This window comes from Pocillopora verrucosa, chromosome 7 (assembly GCF_036669915.1).
Source record: "Pocillopora verrucosa isolate sample1 chromosome 7, ASM3666991v2, whole genome shotgun sequence".
Taxonomy (NCBI): Eukaryota; Metazoa; Cnidaria; class Anthozoa; order Scleractinia; family Pocilloporidae; genus Pocillopora; species Pocillopora verrucosa.
The window spans coordinates 10,675,354-10,702,344 of NC_089318.1; the positions used below are offsets into that span (position 1 = coordinate 10,675,354).

General features: G+C 39.5%; 1 protein-coding gene across 1 annotated transcript; it reads left to right on the plus strand.

The window, feature by feature from the left end:
- Window positions 1-14,123: 14,123 nt before the first annotated feature.
- On the plus strand, window positions 14,124-14,735 carry LOC131770982 (uncharacterized). Its single transcript, XM_059086736.1, has one exon. It carries the CDS (start codon window positions 14,124-14,126, stop codon window positions 14,733-14,735), a length of 612 nt encoding a protein of 203 aa, XP_058942719.1.
- The last annotated feature ends 12,256 nt before the right edge of the window (window positions 14,736-26,991 follow it).

The following is a 26,991-nucleotide window of genomic DNA, read 5'->3' on the forward strand; positions in this document are numbered from 1 at the left end:
CATTGTGGCAATGTCTAAATATGGTCATGGCTCTCTTAATATTCGTCGTGCGTACCCAACAGATATCCTGCGATATACGTCATTTCGTGTGTCGTGGAGAAAAATAGCGGATTTTTCAGCTTTTCTGCAAATTGACAAACTCGACAAATTGTACTTTGTGATCAATGTGTTGAGTAATGAAACAGATATCCTGCTCAATCCTGCGGATACCCTCTGAAGTACGTCTGCCGGTCAGTCTTGTTTGAGGTTCTTGCCAGTCTCCCCGATGAAGGAGGTATGGCGGTCGGAGCACTTGATCTTGTTGAAAAATGGCGTAGCGGAGCGATCGGTACATTTGAAAAACATATTAACCAATCTGAACAACCTAACATTATCAACTGAAAAAAAATGACCAATCACTACCAACTTACGCCACTTGAATCTTACAGCAAAACTGACCAATCAGCTCACGACAACCGTACTTTCAGCACTTGACTGACAACAACTTTTCACTTGACTCATATAATGACTTCCGCTAAGATTGTGAAAAGGTCAGTTACTTATACCGGCAACGTTCAACCATTGCTTTTCCCTCTCGAATCACTAGAGAAACACTAGAATCACTAGAGACCAGCAAGATTCAGAGGGAAAAATGCTAAAGCAAGGCGAAGTTGGCGAAGAAGGCGAAGAAGCATTACTTAGGTGAAGAAAGCTGTAGTGTTTGTCCCTATTTGGAATGATAAATACCTCAGCTGGATTCTAGCACACCCTTAACCGCAGTCACGTGATTATCCTTACATATCATTGTATATAATTAAGTTCATTGTATTCAGCACATGGTCTGATTAACGCATTACTCCATAGTAGTATATCGAACCCTAATACACAACGACTGGCGACGAGAATGGGATTTCTTGGAACGATTGAGCTTTTAATTTATCGCTAAAAGCAATGAAGCCAAAGAGAGCGTGTTTCCATTGAGGCGAGGACCACATCCCGCAAAAATGCCGTTTAAAGAAGAATTATGTCGGAATTGTAAATCGAAAGGGCATATCACCAAAGTCTGTAAGAAAAAAGCACGCGTATCCTCAGATGGTTACGTCCATAGATCACGTCCGAATCAAGGTGGGAGAAGACAACCAGTTCGGTACGCGGAAGACAACGCCCTTCCAAAAGAGCCAAACGACGACCTCAGACTATTTCACATTCATTAGGAAAGCCTGAGCTATCCATCATGGTTCCTGTAAAGGTGAATGGTGAAAACTTTTCGATGGAGTTGGACACTGGTACTTCAGTTTCAATCATGTTCGAGGAGGCGTGGAGAAGATGGTCCCCAAAAGTCCCAAATTAAGTTGAAGACTTACACAGGAGAAGCCCTCGAAATTATTGGACAAGTTCAGGTTGAAGTAACTTATCAAGATCAGTTAAACGAGTTACTGAAAGACGGAGTCGAATTGAAATGGTCTACAGATCAGCAAAAGTCGCTCAATTAACTCAAGGACAAATTGTCCAGTACGTCCGTTTTAACATATTTGACGAGAAGTTACCGTTAAAATTCGACAAAGATGCCTCACAGCATGGCATAGGCGAAGTAATCTCAGGCATATTACCTTCGGGAGAAGAGCGACCGATTGCCTATGCATCGCGCACGGCGGACGGATCAGAAAGCCAGACACGATAAGATTAGTAAAGGAAGAGAATTCACCCTTGATGAAGAAGTTCTGGTGCAAAACTTCCGCGGTGAGCTGAAGTAGCCTGATGGTGCTGTTACGGAGCAGACCGGTTCCGTCTGTTGAAGTCCTAAATGTAATAACTGTCCTAAATGTAATAAGCCTCTAATGCAATCGTTTAACTCCTGCAGTGCATTGTTGTTATGGCGGACATCCACATTGATATGTTAGACAGCTGTTGCTAAAAAAAAACGGCTGACCAGTATACATGTCACATTATGGGCCCGCTGATATCAATCAGCGTCTTTTTACTTGCTAGACATAAGAAATATCAGCAGTCGAAGTATGGTCCTTAAAGCGGTTTATTGATCGAGTTGAAGAAAATCATTTCCAGCCCAAAGTGGGCAAGTGCTTGGCTGGAAGCTCAATAGGATGGAATCGATTGGTACGTAATCATTAAGACTTTTTGGAAAAGAAATTGACTACAACTGATGATGAACTAGCATGCTATTGTTGATGTTATCGTTGGAAAAGAAATTTACTACAATTGATGATGAACTAGCATGCTATTGTTGATGTTATCGTTCGTGTTAAAGTCTTTAGAAGTGATGCACCATTTAAGAGCAGTTTGAATGATTTCTGTTATTATTATTATCAGTAGCGTTATTGAAATTTTGCACATCAATGTTATTCAGTGTCAATTGATTCTAATGAAGTATTTGAGTTCATTTTTAAGAATGAATATCCTGATTTGAAGACAAAAAATGAAATATAAACTTGAGATCAACTTTAAAATGTATGTTTTCCTAATATTTCGGTTCGGGAACTGATGAACCCGTCATAAGGGGCTAAAGGAAAAAAAATGAATGGTTCATTAGACCACCAACTGACCATCATGTGTTGAATGGTGTAGCTCAATGGTTCAATTTGACTCTTGCGTGGAAAAAGGCAACATGTCGAGACCTGTGATCGTGAAATGGGATAACATATCATTGGTCAGTCGATATCTTGCTCTGCAAGTCACATTATCATATAGCCAGCAGCGCACGCGGGCAAGATGAAGTGAATCTTGTGTTCTGATTGGCTACCTGAGCGGGCATGATGGGCCCACCCTCGCCCGTTCGGGATCCCCCGTATTGATCCCACGCAAGAAAACTTACAAAGTTCGTAACTTTTGGACAATGTTTTCATATATACATAGAAAAAATAAACGACCCTCTTGGGTTTATTGGGCTGCAAACACAGTTGGCTTTCACTATCGGCTCTCGAAATAAACAGGCCATTCTTGATTATTATCAAAGCGAAATCTTTTGCTATACAATGAATCCTTTAATGATTAAGCCAAGAGAATATAAAATCTCTTGTACGGTCAAGATTACTGGATATTAACCTCGTTCTTTTTCTACTTTTTTATGGACCGTGACTTCGTCTCAGTCCATAAAAACGCAAAAAAAAAAAGAACTCGGCCAATATATAGCCATTTTGACCTCACGTTCGGTCAATAACGCATATGAATATATTTTATGCAAACCCGTACAAATCTGGCAAGGGAAGACAGAGCAAAAAATGCCCTTCTGAGCCCAGAATTTGTCTAACGTATAAGTCGGTGGACTTCTTTTTCCTTGTAATTTGGTTCATCAAGTGTTAACTTCAGCACTGAGGACAGAAGTATTTCGTCAAAATCTGTTACACTTAAGAGTCTGAGCCAATGATATAGAGAGAGCTATTAGTCAACGTTCTCGTTGCTTCTGCGTCCGTCAAATTGATGCCAAAAGCACATCAGTATTAGAATAAGGTTTTGTAGCCAATGCTTCTCAACCTACGTCTTTAACAAATAAAAAACCGCTTATTAATTTCAGTGAGCCCGCAATATTCCATAAATATTGGTCTGAGGATTCTTTGGTGCAACAGCTGTCACTTTAACATCTCAATGTTAGCGCAGTTAAACGATTGCATAGGAGGCTTATTACATTTAGGACCGAACGTTATTACATTTAGGGCTTTATTACATTTAGGACCAAATGTTATTACATTTAGGACTTTGTTACATTTAGGACAGTTATTACATTTAGGACTTCAACACCGTCTTCTATAAAGTTCTAGTAGGAGAACAACTTTGGAAACGCCATGTTGACCAAATGCATCAAAAGCATTTAAGCAACCAAGAGGGTAAACCAGAAATTAGTGTAACACCTTCGAACGATACCGTTGACATCCAACCGGTAACGCCTCCGCAAACGGAAACCGCAGAAAACGCCACGCTAAAACCAAGTAAAACTAAAGGTAGCAATGCGAATACGCACGCAGCCGCGACAGCGCAATCTCAACCTCAACCACGCTATTCAACTCGATTGCGTAAAACACCGCAATGCTTAGGATTTGATACATATTATTAAACGATAAAAATAGAACTATATTTAATTTGAGATATTGTAAGGGTTTCCTTATATTGGTGTTGGGAAAAAGAATGGAAATATTATATTAATTTAAGCCATTCGATACAAAAATTATAGTAAGACAGGTTGATTATTTCTTATTCCTTTTGGCGATCTCATCTAAGTACAATTTCTTTCACCTTTTTCTTATTGCGGTTGTGAATTTGGTACGGAAACAGTTGCTCCGTTTCTACGGTGATTAGATCTTGTTGTACTATTTTGTGATAAGCTATGTTTTTAATTATGTTAATTTTCTAGTTGTAAATCTCTCTGGTAAAAGTTAACCGCGCACAGGAATTCCTGGAAACTCCTGCTTCTTATAATATCGATTACTTTCAGACTGGATTTTTTGGTCAAATTCTAAGTCAAATTCACGATTCCAGAATATTTCTTAAATTTTAAGTTAACACCTTCAACACCTCTTCTTAAAAAGGTGACTCTGATTATAAATAGCTTATACTTTTTCATCTCCGCACTGAATTTGTAATTATATAACTTATGTGAATAGCACGTAGTTTTCTTAGGGGCGGTACCTTAAGTACACCCCTTCTTCTCCGCATTCTCTGTTTACTCCGTTGTTATATAACAATCCTCTAAGGCTATTTTCTCGTAAACTATCTTTTCAAGCGTAATTTAAATTCTACCAATAGGTTAATTATAATTTTTATATCATCAATCTTGTCTTTGTTCTGGCCGATCTTAACCGTAAAATTAAGAAATTTAAGGTAGAAGATGACTTTGTGATTGCGTAAACAATTCGAAGACGAATACTTAGTATGCAGGAACTGTCGTACGTACTCTAACGTGATTCGCTGGCTGAAACGGAGCGATCGCGATGTAAGAAGATTGACAGCTTAGAAGTGTCATCTTTGGTGTCACCTTTATAAGCGGGTGCACAGTATTTCTCAATCAGAGAATTTAGCAAAATAGAACAGTGTAGACTTATGTCGAAAGGAATAAGTTGAACTGTGATGAAAAGATCAATACTGGGCTAGTTCCCGAAAGTAAGAATTGTACTAAGAGTTCAACCATAAAATAAAGGAGATTCTACCGAGTGTTAGAGAATAAATCTTCTACCAATATGACCATAGTAACTTATTAGCAAGCGTTTGAAATAAGTGTGGGGGAATGTAGTGTTGTTCCTTGTTGGATGAATACCCCAGCTGTGTTCTATTGGTAAGCACACCCCTAACCGCAGTCACGTGATTGTGCTTAGATATCACTGTACGTAATTAAGTTCATTGTATAAAGCATTTGTGTAGAGCACATGGTCTGATTCACGCATTGCTCTCTAGTAGTTTATCGAACCCTAATACACAACAAAAGCATCTTTAAGGATTTTGAAATCTGAAATGATTGGTGTTTTGTACAACGATGAAATTCACCACTGCTTTGCATCATTTTTCTTGAGATTTAAAAGCGTAGTATAACTAGCTGTATGGCAGCTCTGATTATTATAGCTATTCGAAGATGGTATTCCGGTTTGAGTATTCAATAGACATAATTTTACCGGGTTCAGTGAGATCGTTTGTTTTAAGAACCGGTACTTTAGTAAACGTCTGAGTGCACATTTGGTAGAAATTCATTGTGTCGGTACTTAATTGGTTTATCGAAATTTCACGATAATGTCAAATTTGTCACTACCCTACATCACTTAAGGGCATAACTTCTTGGTGTTGGAAAACAACTTTAAGTGCCCAGAAGCTCAGCGTGTTCGAGGTTACCTTCGTCTGTCATTTCTGAATAGATTTTTCATTTTAGCGCAGATCAGTTTTGCACATTGGAACAAACTAGTTAGGTAATGAGGAGGATAGACTTAAAAAACTTAAAGTACCCATAAATGCCATACAGAGTAGTGAAAAAAATTGTAATTAGGAGCGCCCTGAAACTGTTTCCAATTAGAGCCCGATGATTTCCGAAGGTAAATATCAGAATTCAAAGTCCGATGATTTTGAAAACGATCGATCCACCGAAAAAATGAAAGCCAGCACCTTGAATAGGATTTGATTTCAAAAGTTGTGAACATTAACTACAGCGTTGGGTGAACATTTTGAAAACACCGTGGAATGAAAAGCCAATGTCACTAAAATTATCCTATGGGACTGATTTTAGTTCTCAATTTTCGTTCACCCGCCAATTTTGGAAAACTAGTGAAGCTCAAAAGTGAGAGATTGAATGTCTATGTAGCAACTATACTGAGAATGTATAAAAATTAAAAGGCGATTTATGTAGCCATCTTGAGTGAGGGCTTTGCAGCTTACTTTACCTTGTTCCTTAAGTTACCGTTCTTTGACTTTTTTTTTTGTTTCATAATGTTTGCATTCGTTGTAGTCGTGAGCAAGAGAATATAAACAATTTATATTCTCTCGTCGTTAGTGATGAAATGTGTGTTTTCTCTGGAGGAGACCGATTCGGTAAAGGTTGCTTCAAACTGAGCTAAGTGTTTCATTCCACGCGGTCTTTGTTTTCCTGAAATCACGAAAACTGAACAAATTAAAAGGGTAATCAGGACTCAAACGGACCTGCTGCCCTTGTCAAGTTCCTCAATTTTATCTTTTTTTTCTTATTTTAAATTCATAGAAAACAATTACAGTAAAATAAAACATACAGTAAAGTGGATACCGTATAAAAAGAATACTGCAGCACTTTAAGGACTCCATGACTGTAAATAAATGAAAATCACATATGTGAACTGCGGGTTATTAAATGCATATGAAAGCAATCTTCGCCGTAATGAACACTGTTAAAGCAGTAATGGAAAAAGGTCTGACAACGTTTTCCCTTGTTTTCAGGTCTTATTTTTACTACTGCTTAAGCAGTGTCCATATTTTTACATATTCATACTTTGAGGACCATAATAGATAAACAAACGAATTAATGCTAGGTGCGACTGATTAAAGCACCATATGGATACAATCTGCTGCATCGTTAGCAGAAGGCTTTCTCTTCTCCGTCGTATCAACCTTACCTCAACTTTGATTCTGCGTTAAGATTCTATAACTCTATAACTGCTCCTACCATCTCCTCTTATGACTCCTTTGTCTTTAGAAGCGTGCTGGGCGTATACTCCTTGATGCCAACTGCTCTTCGGCTTCTCTTTCTTTATTTTTGAAACTGAAGTGGATCCCCCTTTTTGATCTCATTAAATACAGGAAACTTTTTCTTCTTTTCAGCATTCTCAGGAACAGATTTCAATTTCTTTCTGATTCGCGTGGACTTTTGGGCCGTTATACAAGAGCCCTCTCTATGATTTAAAGGTGCCATACCCACATGGTAACTCTGGGAAACGCACACTTGCCTATAGTGCTACTAAACTCTTCAATGAACTTAGTTCCGACCTTAGAGAGTTCTCTACTTCTTCTTCTCCGCCGACATTCAAATTTATTCCCTCCTCTCACAAATCTAAATTACGAAATCTATTTCTCCTACGCCTATCCTCTGCCCGGAGCAGGTATTTATTCTACTTTAAATATCGTTTCTCTTGCATATATATTAAAATCTGTTTTTGAGGGCCGTAAGTTAGAAAACAGTGATAGGTTATTGCGTCTCCCTTTTTAAATAAAATTATTCATTCATTCAGAGTTTAATCATTTCTTTTATTTATGAAATAAAATTAACTCTATGTCAGCATGTAGATTGGTATGTTGCTCGCATCAATAATATCACAGCATTGGAGTAAAACAAATATTTGCAGTATGTATCTGGCACCAATAAGATCACAGCATCGTTGTTACTCGCACCGTTGAGATCAAGACAAAATTGTCTTAAAACAAATATTTGCATTATCTGGATCGCACCAATAAGATTGTGCTTTCACGCCAATACATTTCAAGACCAACGTTACTATTTTAAGAGTTTCTTTGGTTTACAGCTGAGACATTATAAATCAATATTTGGAATTTTCATAGATAGTATCTACCCGGAATCATTCTCTGAGTGGATAATATAGCAATTATCCTTGTAACTTTTTGGTGCCAGTTTCTTTAAATTTAATGTTTACCGTTATACTGCCCTATCGAGGCTAAGCTGGGGTGGCAGAACAGAGATCACAGCAGCTGGTTATGCTTGCACCAATCAGAGTATCAGGGTATTATCCCTCTTTAACATGTCAGTCATGTCATAGAATTAGGGTGCCAAAAAGTGTTGCAATGGAATGAACCCAACATTGACACTCACTACGAATGCATTAAACAAAGAACTGTGTTCTCATTCACCAAGTTAAATTGTTCATACCCTACGTCGATAGCTCTACCCAATGCTAGATTTCTATTTCACTTAAAGCATTTTAAGTACATTTTAGCGCATGGTGTCAACTCACAGTTAACTTCATTGTTACCCAGGCACTTCCCGTAGGGGGCCCAGGTTGAAGTTACAGCTTCGTTTTTTTTTCCATTTTTGCATTCATTCGGAAATCGCAGTGGTGTCCTTAACACGCACGTGCGAACTTATTTATACGTAAAATATTTAAAGCACTAAACATTCAGAGCTGTTCTTAAAAATTATAATAATGATATTCCTTCTTTGGTTCTACTCTGTCCTTTTTGTTTTTGAAGAGTTTGAGAGATCATTTCCGATCTGAACAAACAAAGTCGATACCAAGAGCTCTTTTTAAACAAGAGAAACCAGGAAACCAAGACAAACATCGTTCTTGGTGACTTAGAACAGCGAAATGGCGCTAGAGAACAAATATGATGTTCTTACGATCTCGGAGATCATTACCATTTCTCGACTATTACCAACATCAGTGTCCAGATTGAAGGTTACCCGATATTCAGGCTGGATCGCTTGGGGAAGTCCGGCGCTGGTGACTGTGCTTAAAGGGTGGGATCCTCAAGGATCTGGCTGGCATCGGCGAATCAGATCTACATCAACTCTGGTTACAAATCCAAAACAAGAATAGGCGTTCGATCTTGCTGTGCATAGTTTACATACCCCCGGACAGAGGCCTTTCATGTCTCGAAAATGAGCTCAAGCCAACATACGTGAAGGCCTTATCCCGTAACAAGGACATCGTACTAACTGGGGATGCAAATTGTGACCTATTAATCAAAACCCCCAAGGATGACGCTCTTCGGTCTTTCTGTACCTCCGTGAACGCCCGCCAGTTGATAGACAGACCTACTAGGGTCACTATGACGTCACTTAGCCTCTTGGATATTGTCATGGTATCAAACAAGGACATAGTAAAGCCCTGAGGTGATTTAGACCTCACCATTAGCGACCACTACCTAGTGTACATCGTCCTTGATATGAAAGTGCCTAAGCCTCCACCCATCTGCATCACAACGCGGAGTTTCAAAAACTGTACTGCTGACCAGTTCTCCGTTGACATCACACGAGTACCATGGGAAACTGTGAAATTAATGGCCTCAGTGGATGACAGAGTGGATGCTTTTAACAACCTCTTTCTAACATGTCTTGATAATCATGCCACCATAAAAACTCTGAAACTAAAGCGCAAATCAAATCCATCCATCACTGCTGTGATCAGGGAACGGATAAATACAAGGAATAAGCTCCATAAGCGGGCGCGTAAGAGCGGAAGCCACGAGGAATGGAAAGCTAATAAATAAATATGTGTCCGAGAGGTGAACTTGGGACGCCTCTGCTCAAACTTCTTAATTGCAAGCGTAACAACAACCTCAAGAAACCTCACCCCAGCACCCCGGGGTTGTAAGATTGCATGTAAACGCGTTTTATTTTTCGACCACGGTTAGGCAGGTTACCTCACTTACCTGGGGTCCCCCACCACCACGTAAACAGGCCCCCACCACCACGTAAACAGGCCCCCACCACCACGTAAACAGGCCCCCACCACCACGTAAACAGCCCCCACCACCACGTAAACAGGCCCCCACCACCACGTAAACAGGCCCTAAATGTAAAGTGTTGACGTTTGCCGCGGGCTTTATGGTAAATATATACTGTATGCGGAATCACGGGTGGTAACGGAGCGGGAATATGGACTGAATATGTGAGGGAGGGATGGAGAGCCGTTATTCTTAATTTTTTTTTATAAGATTTAGCGATTGTAAGATTTTTTAGAACATTTTTGAAACAATTGTAACATTTTACAAGGGTAGTAAGATACCGTATTTATTATTTTCCTCTTTTATTTTAATGCACCGCCCCCTAAGCTTATAGCTTTAATTATCAACGTGGATAAATACATTTATTGTATTGTATTGTATTGTATTGTATTGTATTGTATTGTATTGCATTGCATTGCATTGTGCGAACTGGCAAATGACCAACATCAATGCATTTAGACCAACAATGCATTTAGACCAACATCAATGTATTTAGAACCTCCTGTTTATTGGAGATATTTGTAGGGGAAATAGAGAAAGTAGAACTTTCAAGTACAAAAATCCCAACTGGTTAAAGTTAACCTTTTCACTGCTGAGAAAATGTAGCACCTAAAGTAACTGAATCTTACTTGAAACAACCGAGAACCAATCTAGGTGACTTTTGAACATGGGTCCTCCAGATATCAAATCCAAAGCCCTGAACCATATGACCACACCACCTCCCAAAAGAATCAAGTCACATTTATTTAATATTCAGCGTAAGGAATTTTTCGCAAATTCTTCCGGCGAAGCATTGTAAACAAGTCCAAAAAGGTAGTAAGAATATTTTCCCGGTTTGAGTGTCACTGATGTACTCTTTCTGTCTTCAGGTTGGATCAGAATGAGTTGCAAGTGGATGAAACAATTTATACTCTTGCAGTACATTTCTTCGCATTAAAATGCGATGAAAGAAGTATCAGACTGTTGGAAAGAAGTACTTCTAAACACTGTGATGGAGTGTCTGTTGTTTTCGTTTCTTGGCATAGATGGAAGCAACAGTAGTTGATGGAGGGATTAGCAAATTACAATAGAAACAGCAACGAGTTTAGATGAGGACAATATATGGACCATAGAATAAAACATAAATAAAGCACAAGCATTCTTGGCTGCATTCCTTCGCGCGCAACCCTAAGCGAGACCCTGAAGGCTAAAAATATTGATAATTTTCCCTCAAAACCCTAAGCGAGACCAAAATCTGAAATTTACCATCCTAAGCGAGACGACGAGCATCCTCACCTTTTTTTATATTCAAGTCCCCCCCCCCCCCCATCCCCCGCCTCCGGGGGCCGGGCCTCTGCTTTTTATGTCGGAACTTCATATAAAGTGTCGAAAAAGCGTGGATTACTGAAACTGGGAAGAGAACGAGATGAATACCGAACCGTCCTCTCGACGAATATGAAGTATTGTTCCTGAATTCCTCGCTCTTTTAAACAGGCTTTACCCTCAGAAAATAAAACTTTATTTCGCTAAATATTAGGAAAGTAACCACAATATGTTCAAGGGCTATTTTTGCTTCTTTTACTTCAAAAATTACTCGCATTCCTTTAGTTTGCCATGATTACATATCCACTGGTATATGCTTAGAAGTCCCTTACGCTTTTAATCCCCGTTTTACGAAGCTGCAGACAGTTGCATCTGACCTGAAAAGATAGAATTGCCAAAAACAAAATATTAAGTACTGACCATCAATCTGTTTTGACGACGTAATTCTCCTCTTAGGCGAGCAGGTTGTCGCGCTGGTGAGAGCGCTCGTCTCTCACCGATGGCTGGCCCGTTTTTGAGACGGCGTGCGCTTCTCGAAAGCGTTTAACCTTTACGGGACTATTTCCGGCGTTTGCCAAAATTCCTTGAATGTATATCTTAACGACAAAATATGTTTCTAAGCGTGAAACATCGCAATAACGTTGTCCTTTCATATCTGGAAAGTAATTAAAAAGACCAGCTTTTTAGAATGACCGAAACAACTTTTCAGCCTCGGAAATTATCTCTTGCGGAGATTTGAGAAACGGGCCCCCAGCTGCAGAGCCGATAGGGTCATATTTGGGTTGATGTTGTTCCCTGTTGATTCAGTTTTCCCCTCTTCTCAAAAACCAATATTTCTCAATTCCAATTCCATCAGGAACGCAAAGACAAAGGGTGCTTTGCGGGTAAAACTACAATGATTTAAATATTTTACATAAACATGTTTTTGTTTATTGTAAATTTGCAACGTATTTTATGTCTACACTATACCGTACAGCTTATTATGTCGACATGAGAAGTATTCCGACCTGGTATGAGCAGAAACGGCCGAGAACCTATTTGATAGGTGACGATTCATTTCGAAGATCGACGCGGTGAAGCTTCTCTCCGTTACAGAAACCGCCTCGAAATCTGCAGCATTTTATGTGTGAACAAAAGCCTCATCCGATATGGTTTCGCACAAGTACATATACACCTGGTGATATTTACGAGCAGCAAATCCACTTAAAAGTTCTCTAACGTGCTTCCTTAAAATCGTCAAAGATATTCAACTGAGGAATTAACAATTTAACCTGTCTCAAAACCAGTGTTTATTTCCTTAGCACTTATCACACGTGAATTTGCAGTCCTTGTAAAATGTAGGATTGCTGCAATGGCCACGCTGTTTGTTATAGTTGCACCAGCTGCAGCTCGCATGGTCCTTACAACCTAAAAACATAAAAATCGTAGAGATGATGTGATTTACCCCTGATTCGACCGCTGTCTACTGATGCACCCACATTGTAATGGAGCTCCTACGCGCTCTGAAGGAGCGCGCAAGCGGAGCCCCTAAGAAAATATGGTAATATGTTTTCTGGACCGTAAGCGTACCGTATGGTCACGGCACAGGCCCTAAGGTGTGATTGTTTGCGTTAATCTGTGAGGGGTTGGTACAGTTCGTCAAGGCAGTACCGAATCGGTCCGTGTTGCATAGTCAGTCGTGGAGCAAGTCAATTGATTGTCGTGGGATGTGATCCGTCCCTAACAGTTCGATAATGCTAGACATAACAATATGAAACAATCGCATTCTTTAGTATGGAGAAAGGAAAAAACTTGATGAGCAAATTAAGAGCTACTGAGTACAACCAGAGCAGTCAAACAGTTTGTGTATCACATGACTTCGATGATAGTTTTAAAATAACTTACCCGGGCAGCGACCACAAGTCCTAAGGCACTTCTCAAATACGGATTCTAAATGACAGTTATGTCTGTGGATCTCGCACCATGCACATTTCTCTGTGTTCTTGCACTGCCTTTGACGATTAGCAAAGACACCTGCCGAAAAATCGCAAAAAAACTGCGAGGGTGAAGAGGAAAAACGGCAAAACTAGGTTTAAGTTGGAATGTAGAATTCGTTCTCTGTTCATAAGTAGTTATAGTTTAGTGAACACATTTAAATTTGATGAAGGGTGCGGACTCTTCTAAAAATGATCCAGCAAAAATTCCCATTGAAACCTCAACACTTACCGCGTACATCATAGTCGTCTTGCACCGGATTCCCCAATACAACTGTTACGTATATAAACAACAATACACAAATTTGTTTCATATTGTACATTTTGGTTGCTGGTTTAGATTTTCTTCAAGTATCTCCAATATCGTCACTGCAAACAAAGAAAAAAAGGTGGGTGAAATAACTGAAAGTCATTTCAAAGAGGTTACCTGCTATCGTAATCACTAAATTTGACTCAATTCCGTCACCAATGTTTATCAACAGACAAACTGAAGGTCGTTTTCCAAGCCATGCATTTAAGTTCGATGCTAGTATCAGTGAACTTGTATTAAATGTCAGGCGTAAGAATTTTTTTTTCAAGAACACACGTTCAAATACTTTCAAGCATGAGCCACAAGGAGGAATCCTCTCACCTACGCAACTGACTCTGCTGTGCTCTTCCCTGGAACCGAGAAAAAATGCCCAGTGCTGTAGAAGGGCAAAGCTGCCGTTTTATATAGTGCTGTTCATTCTGCTAAAAACCAATCAAAATCTACCACCTAACAACATTGGCCGTTTTTATACTAGAGGACGCATTATCCGTCCAGACGGATAATGCGTCTCTTGTGGTATGCGTCTAGTGTAAAGACGGGACGAATAACAAGACGAACTACGAAAGACGAACGAGATATTCCGCGCGGCGAAAAAAAAAAAAGAATGGGCACTAGTGTGCCTTGTTTGGCGGTAAAATTTAAAGATGGCGGCCGCGCTTGAACTTCTCAAATTTTTTTCCTGTAAGAGAAAGGCAGAACAAGAGTTTTTAGGTCACCAATATAGGTTAAAGGAAGAAATGGCAAAGAAACGTTTTCGTAGGGAGATGGAGTTCGAAACTGAAGCTTCACAGCCCGCTGTTATGTCAGCAATCGTGATTACAAAAAGCGACAGAAACGAGCGTGGTCCTGATGAGTTGAGGAACGGAAATTGGTGGACAGACGGATATCAAAACTGGGATGAAGAATCTTTCAAGAAAAGGTTAAGGGTGTCTCGAGACACTTTTGAATTTATTCTAAGCGAAATTAAAGACCTTATCGTGAAGGAGCCCACTCGCATGAAGCCTCACCCTACTCCGCCTGCTACCCAGTTGGCTTTATGTCTATACAGACTAGCACACGGGTGCACGTTTTTGACCGTTGGAGATCTCTTTGGAGTTGCAGAATCAACTGCTCACATCATTTTCCAAGACGTTTGTAAGGCCATTGTGGGATGTTTGTATGACAGATTCGTTTACCTGCCAAGAAATCTACAAGAGTGGAGTCAAGAACTGGAAATTTTTCTGGGAAATTGGGAGTTTCCTTGTGTTGGGGCGTGAGATGGGTTTCATGTTTACGTAAGCACTAAACTTAAGAACTTTTACAGTTACAAGAAGAGGTATTCAGTTACAAACATGGGATTCATTGGTTATAACAAGCGTTTTATGTGGGCTGCAGTGGGCGCCCCAGGATCCACACATGACTCTAGGCTTTTAAGAAGTTGTGGTATTTATTCTGACATCGAATCTGGTCACGTGCTTCCTAACAGGTCTTTGAATCGTGACCCTCATGGGGAGATTCCGTTTACCACTGTGGGTGATTCAGTCTTTCCCAACCATTCCTGGCTTCTAAAACCATACAAAGATGGGACAAGGGTACCTAGGCAAAGGTATTTTAACAGGAGACTTTGCTCTGCAAGGGTAGTTTCTGAACATGCTTATGGAATGTTAAAGGGGCGGTGGAGAATTCTCTAGAAAAAGACAGAATGTCATTTAGACAACATTTCCCTCATCATCATGACCTGCATTGCTCTCCATAATCTTTGCATCCACCGAAGTGATCCCTGTAACCCCAGGTGGAGACTTCAGGTCAATGAACTCAATCTGATTCGAAATGGAGATGCCCAAGCTGATGATGGAAATACAACAAGAGAAGCCGTTGCCAATTGGTTGTGGAATATCAGAGAGGAAAGAAATGCAGCCCCTTGATTCTGTATTCAAATTAATAACGAAGGCAAAAACTGAGAAACTGAACTTTACTTGATCCTTAGCAGATTTGATGGAAAACAGGTTTTGTTACATGTAAATAGATTCAAATTTGATATTCAAAATATTTTTCAAACATTTTCCTTTCACAATAGATATAGGAAATAATATTTGTTGATACATTAAGTATGAACCAGAATTTTTGCTTTCCTTTCATCCATTAGTGTAAAAATTACTGCTATTTCAAGTTATTTTAAGTAATCTGGAAGTAAAATACTCTATGCTAAAGCAACCAAACAACTAGATAAACTGGTAAAAAGGGGGGAGTAGGACAAAATCATAGGGAGGGGGGTCAGGTTTATTTTTTTATATGAAAGGGGATGGATTATTCTTGAAGGCAGTATAAAATGACATGTATTAAGGCAAAAATAGGAGGACAAACAACAACAACAAAAATGAACATGAAGTTCTTATATCAACTAAACAAAAACAGCACAAAAGAAATACTTAATTGTCATTCTCAAAAACCGAGGTTGGTTAAAAGCTTGAGACTGCTTAACAGTCTGATATGAATTATTGGCTTGAAATATTATGATGAAAGACTTGAACTGGTATTTTTACCTACTTGACATAAGTTTTTACATCATTTCAAGTCTTTCAATGGTATTTCCAACCAATTCATGACAGTCCAAAGCAAAAAAGCCTTGGTTTCAAAGAATAACAAGTATTTTTGCTGCTGTTTTCTTGTTTATTTGTTGTTGGAACTTCTTGTTAACCTCATCCTCATAGAGGGCATACTGGGGCGGGGGGTGGGGGGGGGGGAGTCATAGCCTAAAAAATAACATTTATTTGAGGGGTGAGTCAAAAAGTAAATGAAAAATTTTCAGGGGTGGGTCAAGAATAAAACTTATTGCTTAAAAAAAATTCCCTCCCCCACCCTTTACATAAATAATGACCAGTACCTAACCAATACATCCAATTCTATAGAAGTGTTATAAAGTTGTAGTTCCGTTAAACTTTGTAACAATGGTTTGTTTCAATTACAGAACAGTAATGATGTTAGTGTCTGGATCACTGGTTACATTTTGGTACCTTTATCACAACTGACAATAAATGGATTACAAGTAAACACAACTGCCTGTAATAACATGTCTGAGGTTTCAAAACGCAAGAGGGAAGCTCATGCCCCCTTAAATTCACAGTATTGCTCAATCAAGATAAGTGTGATAGAGGACCCTGTCTATAGAAAAGAAAAGTCCACCACCAACTCCTCCATAAACATGAGTCTCCCACCCTTAATGGAACTCTTGCTAATACCAACGCATGGATCTTTGATCATTCTGGCTATCCATGTCTAAAATGTGGCTATCTTGGCTACCACTAGCCACTTGATTGGTTGGAGGGGTATGGCTATGTGGCATTGGATTGTAATAAGGTACAAGAGGCTGCACAGGCATTGTTTGTTGTTGGAGATGCTGCTGTGCTCCTTGGGGTGGAGGATTTGAATATTTCATGATGATTTGAAGCATCTTTAGCTCATGCTGCCTATTCAATTCGGCTTGCTCTTTCTGAAAAGCAAGAAATTCAGCATGCCTTTCTTTGTCTGCTTCCATCATCTTTTCACAACGCTTTTGCTGTGATTCTCCAAGTGCGTGAAAACTCTTTGCGATCTCATTTATGGCCTGGGACTGACTTCTTACTCGTTTGTTACGACCTAATGGTTTTACGTCCAATGAATTTTTTAAAACTTTCCTTTTAACACCTTCGGTTCCACTCTCACTTGCGGAGGTTAACTCTTCCTCACCATCATCTTCCTGATAACTGCTATGACTTGTTTCTGTCTGCTCCTCGTCACTGTCTGTGTCTGAATTCTCATGAGACAAAACATCTCTTGCTTTGGAAGCAATTTCCAGGTTACCGTGGGTGTCCGAAAAAATTGGATTTATGATTTTGTACCACTCAGGCTCTTCAATTGGTGACTTACCACTACCTTTCTTGATGCGATCCGTGTATTTACGCCATTGATCTTTTATCGAAGCTTTTCAACATCAATTCTCAGATGAGCTAAAGCCTTTTTCGATTTAGACTGACGATGTTCTCTGTCATTTTCTTCTTTAAATTCTTCGGAGGATATGCGCTCCTCAAAGGCTTTCTTTATATCCTCGAAGACAGGTTTGTTTGCAGTCTTCTTCAACGCAAGCGTGTCCAGTTTGTAAGCAAACTCGTTTGTTTCGTCTGCCAGAACAAGGGCGAAGTACTTGAGCTCTGTTTCTGTCCATGGTCGACTTCGCTCTTTTGCACTTGACTCCGCCATGTTGTTTTCTTGGGCGGATAACCGCTGGCTTTTTTCCGACACGGTCTCATTTCTTAACGTTATTCGTCCGTGGCCCGTCTTTACACACAAAGACGCATTATGCGTCCAGACGAACTACCTTTCGAAGTGCGTCGTTCAAGACGCATTTCAAATGAAAGTTCGTCTAGACGTATAATGCGTCTTGTGCCCGTCTTTACACGAGAGACGCATAACCGGACGAACTACAAATGTTTGCCCAAGTTCGTCCAGACGGATAATGCGTCTCTAGTATAAAAACGGCCATTTATGTTAAGCAAAACTTTTCTTAGTGAATCAAGTTGAGCACGTAAGCAGAATTTTCCTCTGTGAAGATTAAGCAATTAAGCAGAACTTCCCTCTGCTGTAAATATCAAGCATTTAAATCTGAGGGCTTTTCGCACACAATGTACCCCTAAATTCCTAGCTATTTTATGGCGTTTAGCGGGAACAAGCGAGTTGAAACTCAGGATTGCGTTACCATTTAGAAATATTTTGTTTGCGTGAGATGAATAATTTCAGTAGAGTATGATAAGTCTGACAGTTTGGCTCATGGCTGTTGCGATTTCAGAATAACAAACGGCCACAACAGAAACATTTTCTGAAGAATTCGGAAGAACGTGATGTAATCTGATACTTTTGTACTTCTCGTAAAGGAATGCAATATTATACTTTGTTTGTCTTCCATAGCATAAATAATTGTAACATGACACTTCTGTTGTTCATTGAAAAGAATAGAGAAGTAATGTTTATGTTATATGGTACTCGCCCTCTTTCAAACATAATAATCGGCTTTCCTTTTCTCGCTGTGCGACATTTTACTTGCAAACGAATTCGTAACCCACAATAACAACGTTGTAAGAAAAAAGTTTTTAGGAGAGTTTGGAAGAACGCGATGTAATACGATACTCTTGTTTCTTTTGCAAGGGAATGCTGATATATTTTTTCTTCTACATTGTATACATCTCCAGCATGATACTCGTTTTTCGTTGTACATTTTGGTAATTACTACGTGTGCTGTGCGTTTCACGGGGAAAATTTCTCGTGTACATGCGAGTGCAATCGATAACGTAGAATTAATTCGCAGCTCATGCGTTAAGAGGAAACTCCTTAAGGAGTACCACATGGATGATAATGGGTCATCCGAAAGAATTATATATTTGTCTATTTACATTAGATACTATGTTGTCTCTATTCCCGCCCCAAATTTTACAACCTAGCTCCAAAGATCCCAAGATCCTAGTTCCATAGCGGCTGATCACTTAGACTCGCCCTTTACCATTCCGCTCATCGTGTATTCTGTGCTAATAAGAAACCATATTGCGTAGTAAATACACAAACATTTGTAGCCACTTTGATAAATTTGTATTTTAATTAGAAAAGTTAGTTGAAAGTCGAGTTTTGTGTGGAATGAAAGCTTGGGGCCTAAGTAAATTGATCCCATAACTTAACAGCTTGATTACGTTGTATAGGATTGTATCAGCAGGACAAATATCGGATTACTTTCGACACTCAATTGAAAATAACAGAAACTTATGCTTTGTGAATATTGATAAACTAAATAGGAACAGAAACTTATGCTTTGTGAATATTGATAAACCACCCAAAATAGATCAGAACAGAAACACCTGCTCTTTGAATATAAACAAATCACTCAGACGAAAGGCATTCAGCAATTTATTAATTAAGACTCAAAGAGCAGGTGTTTCTGTTCTGATCTATTTTGGGTGGTTTATCAATATTCACAAAGCATAAGTTTCTGTTATTTTCAATTGAGTGTCGAAAGTAATCCGATATTTGTCCTGCTGATACAATCCTATACAACGTAATCAAGCTGTTAAGTTATGGGATCAATTTACTTAGGCCCCAAGCTTTCATTCCACACAAAACTCGACTTTCAACTAACTTTTCTAATTAAAATACAAATTTATCAAAGTGGCTACAAATGTTTGTGTATTTACTACGCAATATGGTTTCTTATTAGCACAGAATACACGATGAGCGGAATGGTAAAGGGCGAGTCTAAGTGATCAGCCGCTATGGAACTAGGATCTTGGGATCTTTGGAGCTAGGTTGTAAAATTTGGGGCGGGAATAGAGACAACATAGTATCTAATGTAAATAGACAAATATATAATTCTTTCGGATGACCCATTATCATCCATGTGGTACTCCTTAAGGAGTTTCCTCTTAACGCATGAGCTGCGAATTAATTCTACGTTATCGATTGCACTCGCATGTACACGAGAAATTTTCCCCGTGAAACGCACAGCACACGTAGTAATTACCAAAATGTACAACGAAAAACGAGTATCATGCTGGAGATGTATACAATGTAGAAGAAAAAATATATCAGCATTCCCTTGCAAAAGAAACAAGAGTATCGTATTACATCGCGTTCTTCCAAACTCTCCTAAAAACTTTTTTCTTACAACGTTGTTATTGTGGGTTACGAATTCGTTTGCAAGTAAAATGTCGCACAGCGAGAAAAGGAAAGCCGATTATTATGTTTGAAAGAGGGCGAGTACCATATAACATAAACATTACTTCTCTATTCTTTTCAATGAACAACAGAAGTGTCATGTTACAATTATTTATGCTATGGAAGACAAACAAAGTATAATATTGCATTCCTTTACGAGAAGTACAAAAGTATCAGATTACATCACGTTCTTCCGAATTCTTCAGAAAATGTTTCTGTTGTGGCCGTTTGTTATTCTGAAATCGCAACAGCCATGAGCCAAACTGTCAGACTTATCATACTCTACTGAAATTATTCATCTCACGCAAACAAAATATTTCTAAATGGTAACGCAATCCTGAGTTTCAACTCGCTTGTTCCCGCTAAACGCCATAAAATAGCTAGGAATTTAGGGGTACATTGTGTGCGAAAAGCCCTCAGATTTAAATGCTTGATAATTACAGCAGAGGGAAGTTCTGCTTAATTGCTTAATCTTCACAGAGGAAAATTCTGCTTACGTGCTCAACTTGATTCACTAAGAAAAGTTTTGCTTAACATAAATGTTGTTAGGTGGTAGATTTTGATTGGTTTTTAGCAGAATGAACAGCACTATATAAAACGGCAGCTTTGCCCTTCTACAGCACTGGGCATTTTTTCTCGGTTCCAGGGAAGAGCACAGCAGAGTCAGTTGCGTAGGTGAGAGGATTCCTCCTTGTGGCTCATGCTTGAAAGTATTTGAACGTGTGTTCTTGAAAAAAAAATTCTTACGCCTGACATTTAATACAAGTTCACTGATACTAGCATCGAACTTAAATGCATGGCTTGGAAAACGACCTTCAGTTTGTCTGTTGATAAACATTGGTGACGGAATTGAGTCAAATTTAGTGATTACGATAGCAGGTAACCTCTTTGAAATGACTTTCAGTTATTTCACCCACCTTTTTTTCTTTGTTTGCAGTGACGATATTGGAGATACTTGAAGAAAATCTAAACCAGCAACCAAAATGTACAATATGAAACAAATTTGTGTATTGTTGTTTATATACGTAACAGTTGTATTGGGGAATCCGGTGCAAGACGACTATGATGTACGCGGTAAGTGTTGAGGTTTCAATGGGAATTTTTGCTGGATCATTTTTAGAAGAGTCCGCACCCTACATCAAATTTAAATGTGTTCACTAAACTATAACTACTTATGAACAGAGAACGAATTCTACATTCCAACTTAAACCTAGTTTTGCCGTTTTTCCTCTTCACCCTCGCAGTTTTTTTGCGATTTTTCGGCAGGTGTCTTTGCTAATCGTCAAAGGCAGTGCAAGAACACAGAGAAATGTGCATGGTGCGAGATCCACAGACATAACTGTCATTTAGAATCCGTATTTAAGAAGTGCCTTAGGACTTGTGGTCGCTGCCCGGGTAAGTTATTTTAAAACTATCATCGAAGTCATGTGATACACAAACTGTTTGACTGCTCTGGTTGTACTCAGTAGCTCTTAATTTGCTCATCAAGCTTTTTCCTTTCTCCATAATAAAGAATGCGATTGTTTCATATTGTTATGTCTAGCATTATCGAACTGTTAGGGACGGATCACATCCCACGACAATCAATTGACTTGCTCCACGACTGACTATGCAACACGGACCGATTCGGTACTGCCTTGACGAACTGTACCAACCCTCACAGATTAACGCAAACAATCACACCTTAGGGCCTGTGCCGTGACCATACGGTACGCTTACGGTCCAGAAAACATATTACCATATTTTCTTAGGGGCTCCGCTTGCGCGCTCCTTCAGAGCGCGTAGGAGCTCCATTACAATGTGGGTGCATCAGTAGACAGCGGTCGAATCAGGGGTAAATCACATCATCTCTACGATTTTTATGTTTTTAGGTTGTCAGGACCATGCGAGATGCAGCTGGTGCAACTATAACAAACAGCGTGGCCATTGCAGCAATCCTGCATTTTACAAGGACTGCAAATTCACGTGTGACAAGTGCTAAGGAAATAAACACTGGTTTTGAGACAGGTAAAATTGTTAATTCCTCAGTTGAATATCTTTGAAGATTTTAAGGAAGCACGTTAGAGAACTTTTAAGTGGATTTGCTGCTCGTAAATATCACCAGGTGTATATGTACTTGTGCGAAACCATATCGGATGGGGCTTTTGTTCACACATAAAATGCTGCAGATTTCGGGGCGGTTTCTGTAACGGAGAGAAGCTTCACCGCGTCGATCTTCGAAATGAATCGTCACCTATCAAATAGGTTCTCGGCCGTTTCTGCTCATACCAGGTCGGAATACTTCTCATGTCGACATAATAAGCTGTACGGTATAGTGTAGACATAAAATACGTTGCAAATTTACAATAAACAAAAACATGTTTATGTAAAATATTTAAATCATTGTAGTTTTACCCGCAAAGCACCCTTTGTCTTTGCGTTCCTGATGGAATTGGAATTGAGAAATATTGGTTTTTGAGAAGAGGGGAAAACTGAATCAACAGGGAACAACAATATCAACCCAAATATGACCCTATCGGCTCTGCAGCTGGGGGCCCGTTTCTCAAATCTCCGCAAGAGATAATTTCCGAGGCTGAAAAGTTGTTTCGGTCATTCTAAAAAGCTGGTCTTTTTAATTACTTTCCAGACATGAAAGGACAACGTTATTGCGATGTTTCACGCTTAGAAACATATTTTGTCGTTAAGATATACATTCAAGGAATTTTGGCAAACGCCGGAAATAGTCCCGTAAAGGTTAAACGCTTTCGAGAAGCGCACGCCGTCTCAAAAACGGGCCAGCCATCGGTGAGAGACGAGCGCTCGCCTAAGAGGAGAATTACGTCGTCAAAACAGATTGATGGTCAGTACTTAATATTTTGTTTTTGGCAATTCTATCTTTTCAGGTCAGATGCAACTGTCTGCAGCTTCGTAAAACGGGGATTAAAAGCGTAAGGGACTTCTAAGCATATACCAGTGGATATGTAATCATGGCAAACTAAAGGAATGCGAGTAATTTTTGAAGTAGAAGAAGCAAAAATAGCCCTTGAACATATTGTGGTTACTTTTCTAATATTTAGCGAAATAAAGTTTTATTTTCTGAGGGTAAAGCCTGTTTAAAAGAGCGAGGAATTCAGGAACAATACTTCATATTCGTCGAGAGGACGGTTCGGTATTCACTTCGTTCTCTTCCCAGTTTCAATAATCCACGCTTTTCGACACTTTATATGAAGTTCCGACATAAAAAGCAGTGGCCCGGCCCCCGGAGGCGGGGGAGGGGGGGGGGGGACTTGAATATAAAAAAGGTGAGGATGCTCGTCGTCTCGCTTAGGATGGTAAATTTCAGATTTTGGTCTCGCTTAGGGTGTTGAGGGAAAATTATCAATATTTTTAGCCTTCAGGGTCTCGCTTAGGGTTGCGCGCGAAGGAATGCAGCCAAGAATGCTGGAGCCACGCTCAGATTAGTCTCTTATAGGGGTCAAAAAATGCGCGAGCCACGTAGTAATTGCTTAGGGTTAGTTGGGTTAATTGGTCTCCCTTAGGGGTCAATTTCAAAATTCTCGACGAACATCCCCCTCTTTTTTTATATTCGAGTCCCCCTCCCCCCCGGAGCCCGGCCTTGACACCATAGATCATTCTTTTAATTTTTGTGCTTTATTTATGTTTTATCCTATGGTCCATATATTGTCCTCATCTAAACTCGTTGCTGTTTCTATTGTAATTTGCTAATCCCTCCATCAACTACTGTTGCTTCCATCTATGCCAAGAAACGAAAACAACAGACACTCCATCACAGTGTTTAGAAGTACTTCTTTCCAACATTTAGTCTGATACTTCTTTCATCGCATTTTAATGCGAAGAAATGTACTGCAAGAGTATAAATTGTTTCATCCACTTGCAACTCATTCTGATCCAACCTGAAGACAGAAAGAGTACATCAGTGACACTCAAACCAGGAAAATATTCTTATTACCTTTTTGGACTTGTTTACAATGCTTCGCCGGAAGAATTTGCGAAAAATTCCTTACGCTGAATATGAAATAAATGTGACTTGATTCTTTTGGGAGGTGGTGTGGTCATATGGTTCAGGGCTTTGGATTTGATATCTGGAGGACCCATGTTCAAAAGTCACCTAGATTGGTTCTCGGTTGTTTCAAGTAAGATTCAGTTACTTTAGGTGCTGCATTTTCTCAGCAGTGAAAAGGTTAACTTTAACCAGTTGGGATTTTTGTACTTGAAAGTTCTACTTTCTCTATTTCCCTAACAAATATCTCCAATAAACAAGAGGTTCTAAATACATTGATGTTGGTCTAAATGCATTGTTGGTCTAAATGCATTGTTGGTCTAAATGCATTGATGTTGGTCATTTGCCAGTTCGTTACAATACAATACAATACAATACAATACAATACAATACAATGCAATAAAATGTATTTATCCACGTTGATAATTAAAGCTATAAGCTTAGGGGGCGGTGCATTAAAATAAATACGGTATCTTACTACCCTTGTAAAATGTTACAATTGTTTCAAAAATGTTCTAAAAATCTTACAATCGCTAAATCTTATAAAAAAAAAAAATTAAGAATAACGGCTCTCCATCCCTCCCTCACATATTCAGTCCATATTCCCGCTCCGTTACCACCCGTGATTCCGCATACAGTATATATTTACCATAAAGCCCGCGGCAAACGTCAACACATTACATTTAGGGCCTGTTTACGTGGTGGTGGGGGCCTGTTTACGTGGTGGTGGGGGACCCCAGGTAAATGAGGTAACCTGCCTAACCGTGGTCGAAAAATAAAACGCGTTTACATGCAATCTTACAACCCCGGGGTGCTGGGGTGAGGTTTCTTGAGGTTGTTGTTGCGCTTGCAATTAAGAAGTTTGAGCAGAGGCGTCCCAAGTTCACCTCTTGGACACATATTTATTTATTAGCTTTCCATTCCTCGTGGCTTCCGCTCTTACGCGCCCGCTTATGGAGCTTATTCCTTGTATTTATCCGTTCCCTGATCACAGCAGTGATGGATGGATTTGATTTGCGCTTTAGTTTCAGAGTTTTTATGGTGGCATGATTATCAAGACATGTTAGAAAGAGGTTGTTAAAAGCATCCACGCTGTCATCCACTGAGGCCATTAATTTCACAGTTTCCCATGGTACTCGTGTGATGTCAACGGAGAACTGGTCAGCAGTACAGTTTTTGAAACTCCGCGTTGTGATGTAGATGGTGGAGGCTTAGGCACTTTCATATCAAGGACGATGTACACTAGGTAGTGGTCGCTAATGGTGAGGTCTAAATCACCTCAGGGCTTTACTATGTCCTTGTTTGATACCATGACAATATCCAAGAGGCTACGTGACGTCATAGTGACCTTGGTCCCCATTTTATGCAGATCGACGTTTGCTGACAGCACCCCCCCCCACCTCCTTGCTTCCTCTGAGTAAAAAATGCAGAAGAGCCTCGGGGCTGCACTTTACCGGAAGCAGGATGGTCAGCGGAGGGTGATTCCTTATGGATCTCGTGCACTAAGTGCAACGGAATGAGGCAAAAGTATGGCCATGGAAAAAATCACAGAAGACATTTTTCCAAAATGTGAACGAAAATTCCAGTGCTACTCACAAGGTGTTTTTGAGAGCGTTGGAGCGTTGCAGTACTATTCAGATGACAGCGTCTTTTGTAATAGTTGCTTAATCTGTGGATGAATTTTAGTTTGGAATTAAGTGCCACAAAAACAAGCAATGCCGCATTTTGGGCGAAAACTTGTTAGTCTAAAACACTACGTGTTTTAGACTAATGTTTTTACTGACATTGTTGCTGCTGTTGCCAGCCGGGTGACGTCAATGGACTGATACAATTTGATTTAAAGATAGAACGGTATACCACGCCGGCACACCAATGTGTAGCTTGTGAAGGAAGAATATGTTGCGTTTATTGTGTTGTCGAAAAGAATCTCGGTCATAATTTTAAGATATATAGTAAAGACTAAGTCCGTTTATGAAGGTGCCATTCACAGCATCGTAGTATGAAAAAGGTAACAAAAAGAAGCCAGTTGTAAGCCATAATTCAAGATGGTTTTAATAAATATAATTGCTATTCATCCCAATTTCCTATCCTCACCATTCCAACATCCATGCCATTCCTTATTTTTTAGTCGGGATGATTTGCGGTCCCCATCAGGGATCATTTCCGGTCCGGGATCATTTGCGATCCGGGATCATTTACGGTCCCGGGATCATTTGTGGACCCGTACATACGTCACCTTTTGCGTGTTCAGTTCATAAGAGTAAATGCCTACTTGTACACATCACTAAATTACGACCAGTGGGAGGGTTGGAACTGGAAACCACTGGAAGAGCCAACATTGTTTTACCATGGCTTGACCGAGTTAGCAGCAAACCTTCTTTACAGTGTCTCTGACGAGGTTGTAAACATTGCGAAGGCTTTTGAAGAGAAGACAGGAACTTATTACGTTTTGTCTAACGCAACAAGTTCTTCTTTTATCATATCACATATACATTTTTTTCATCTACTTTTCCCTTATTCCCAGTTAGGGAGTTGTAACCTGGAAAATCCAAAGGCGAAGTAGTCAATGCAAAGAGGAAATAAATGAAGCACGGCTGCTGCCGTGACCCTTTAATTATTTAATCAGCAAAATGTTAACTTTGTTTTGTTTCTAATTTTCACGACGTTTTATTGCATCTGATTGTAACAAGATTTTATCAGATCGTAGCTTCTGATTTTGTTTGCAAAGTTGCCTGTAAATTAATGTGGCAACGTCCATCTGGAATACATTAACTTACCTCATAATTGTAATCAGTTGTCAA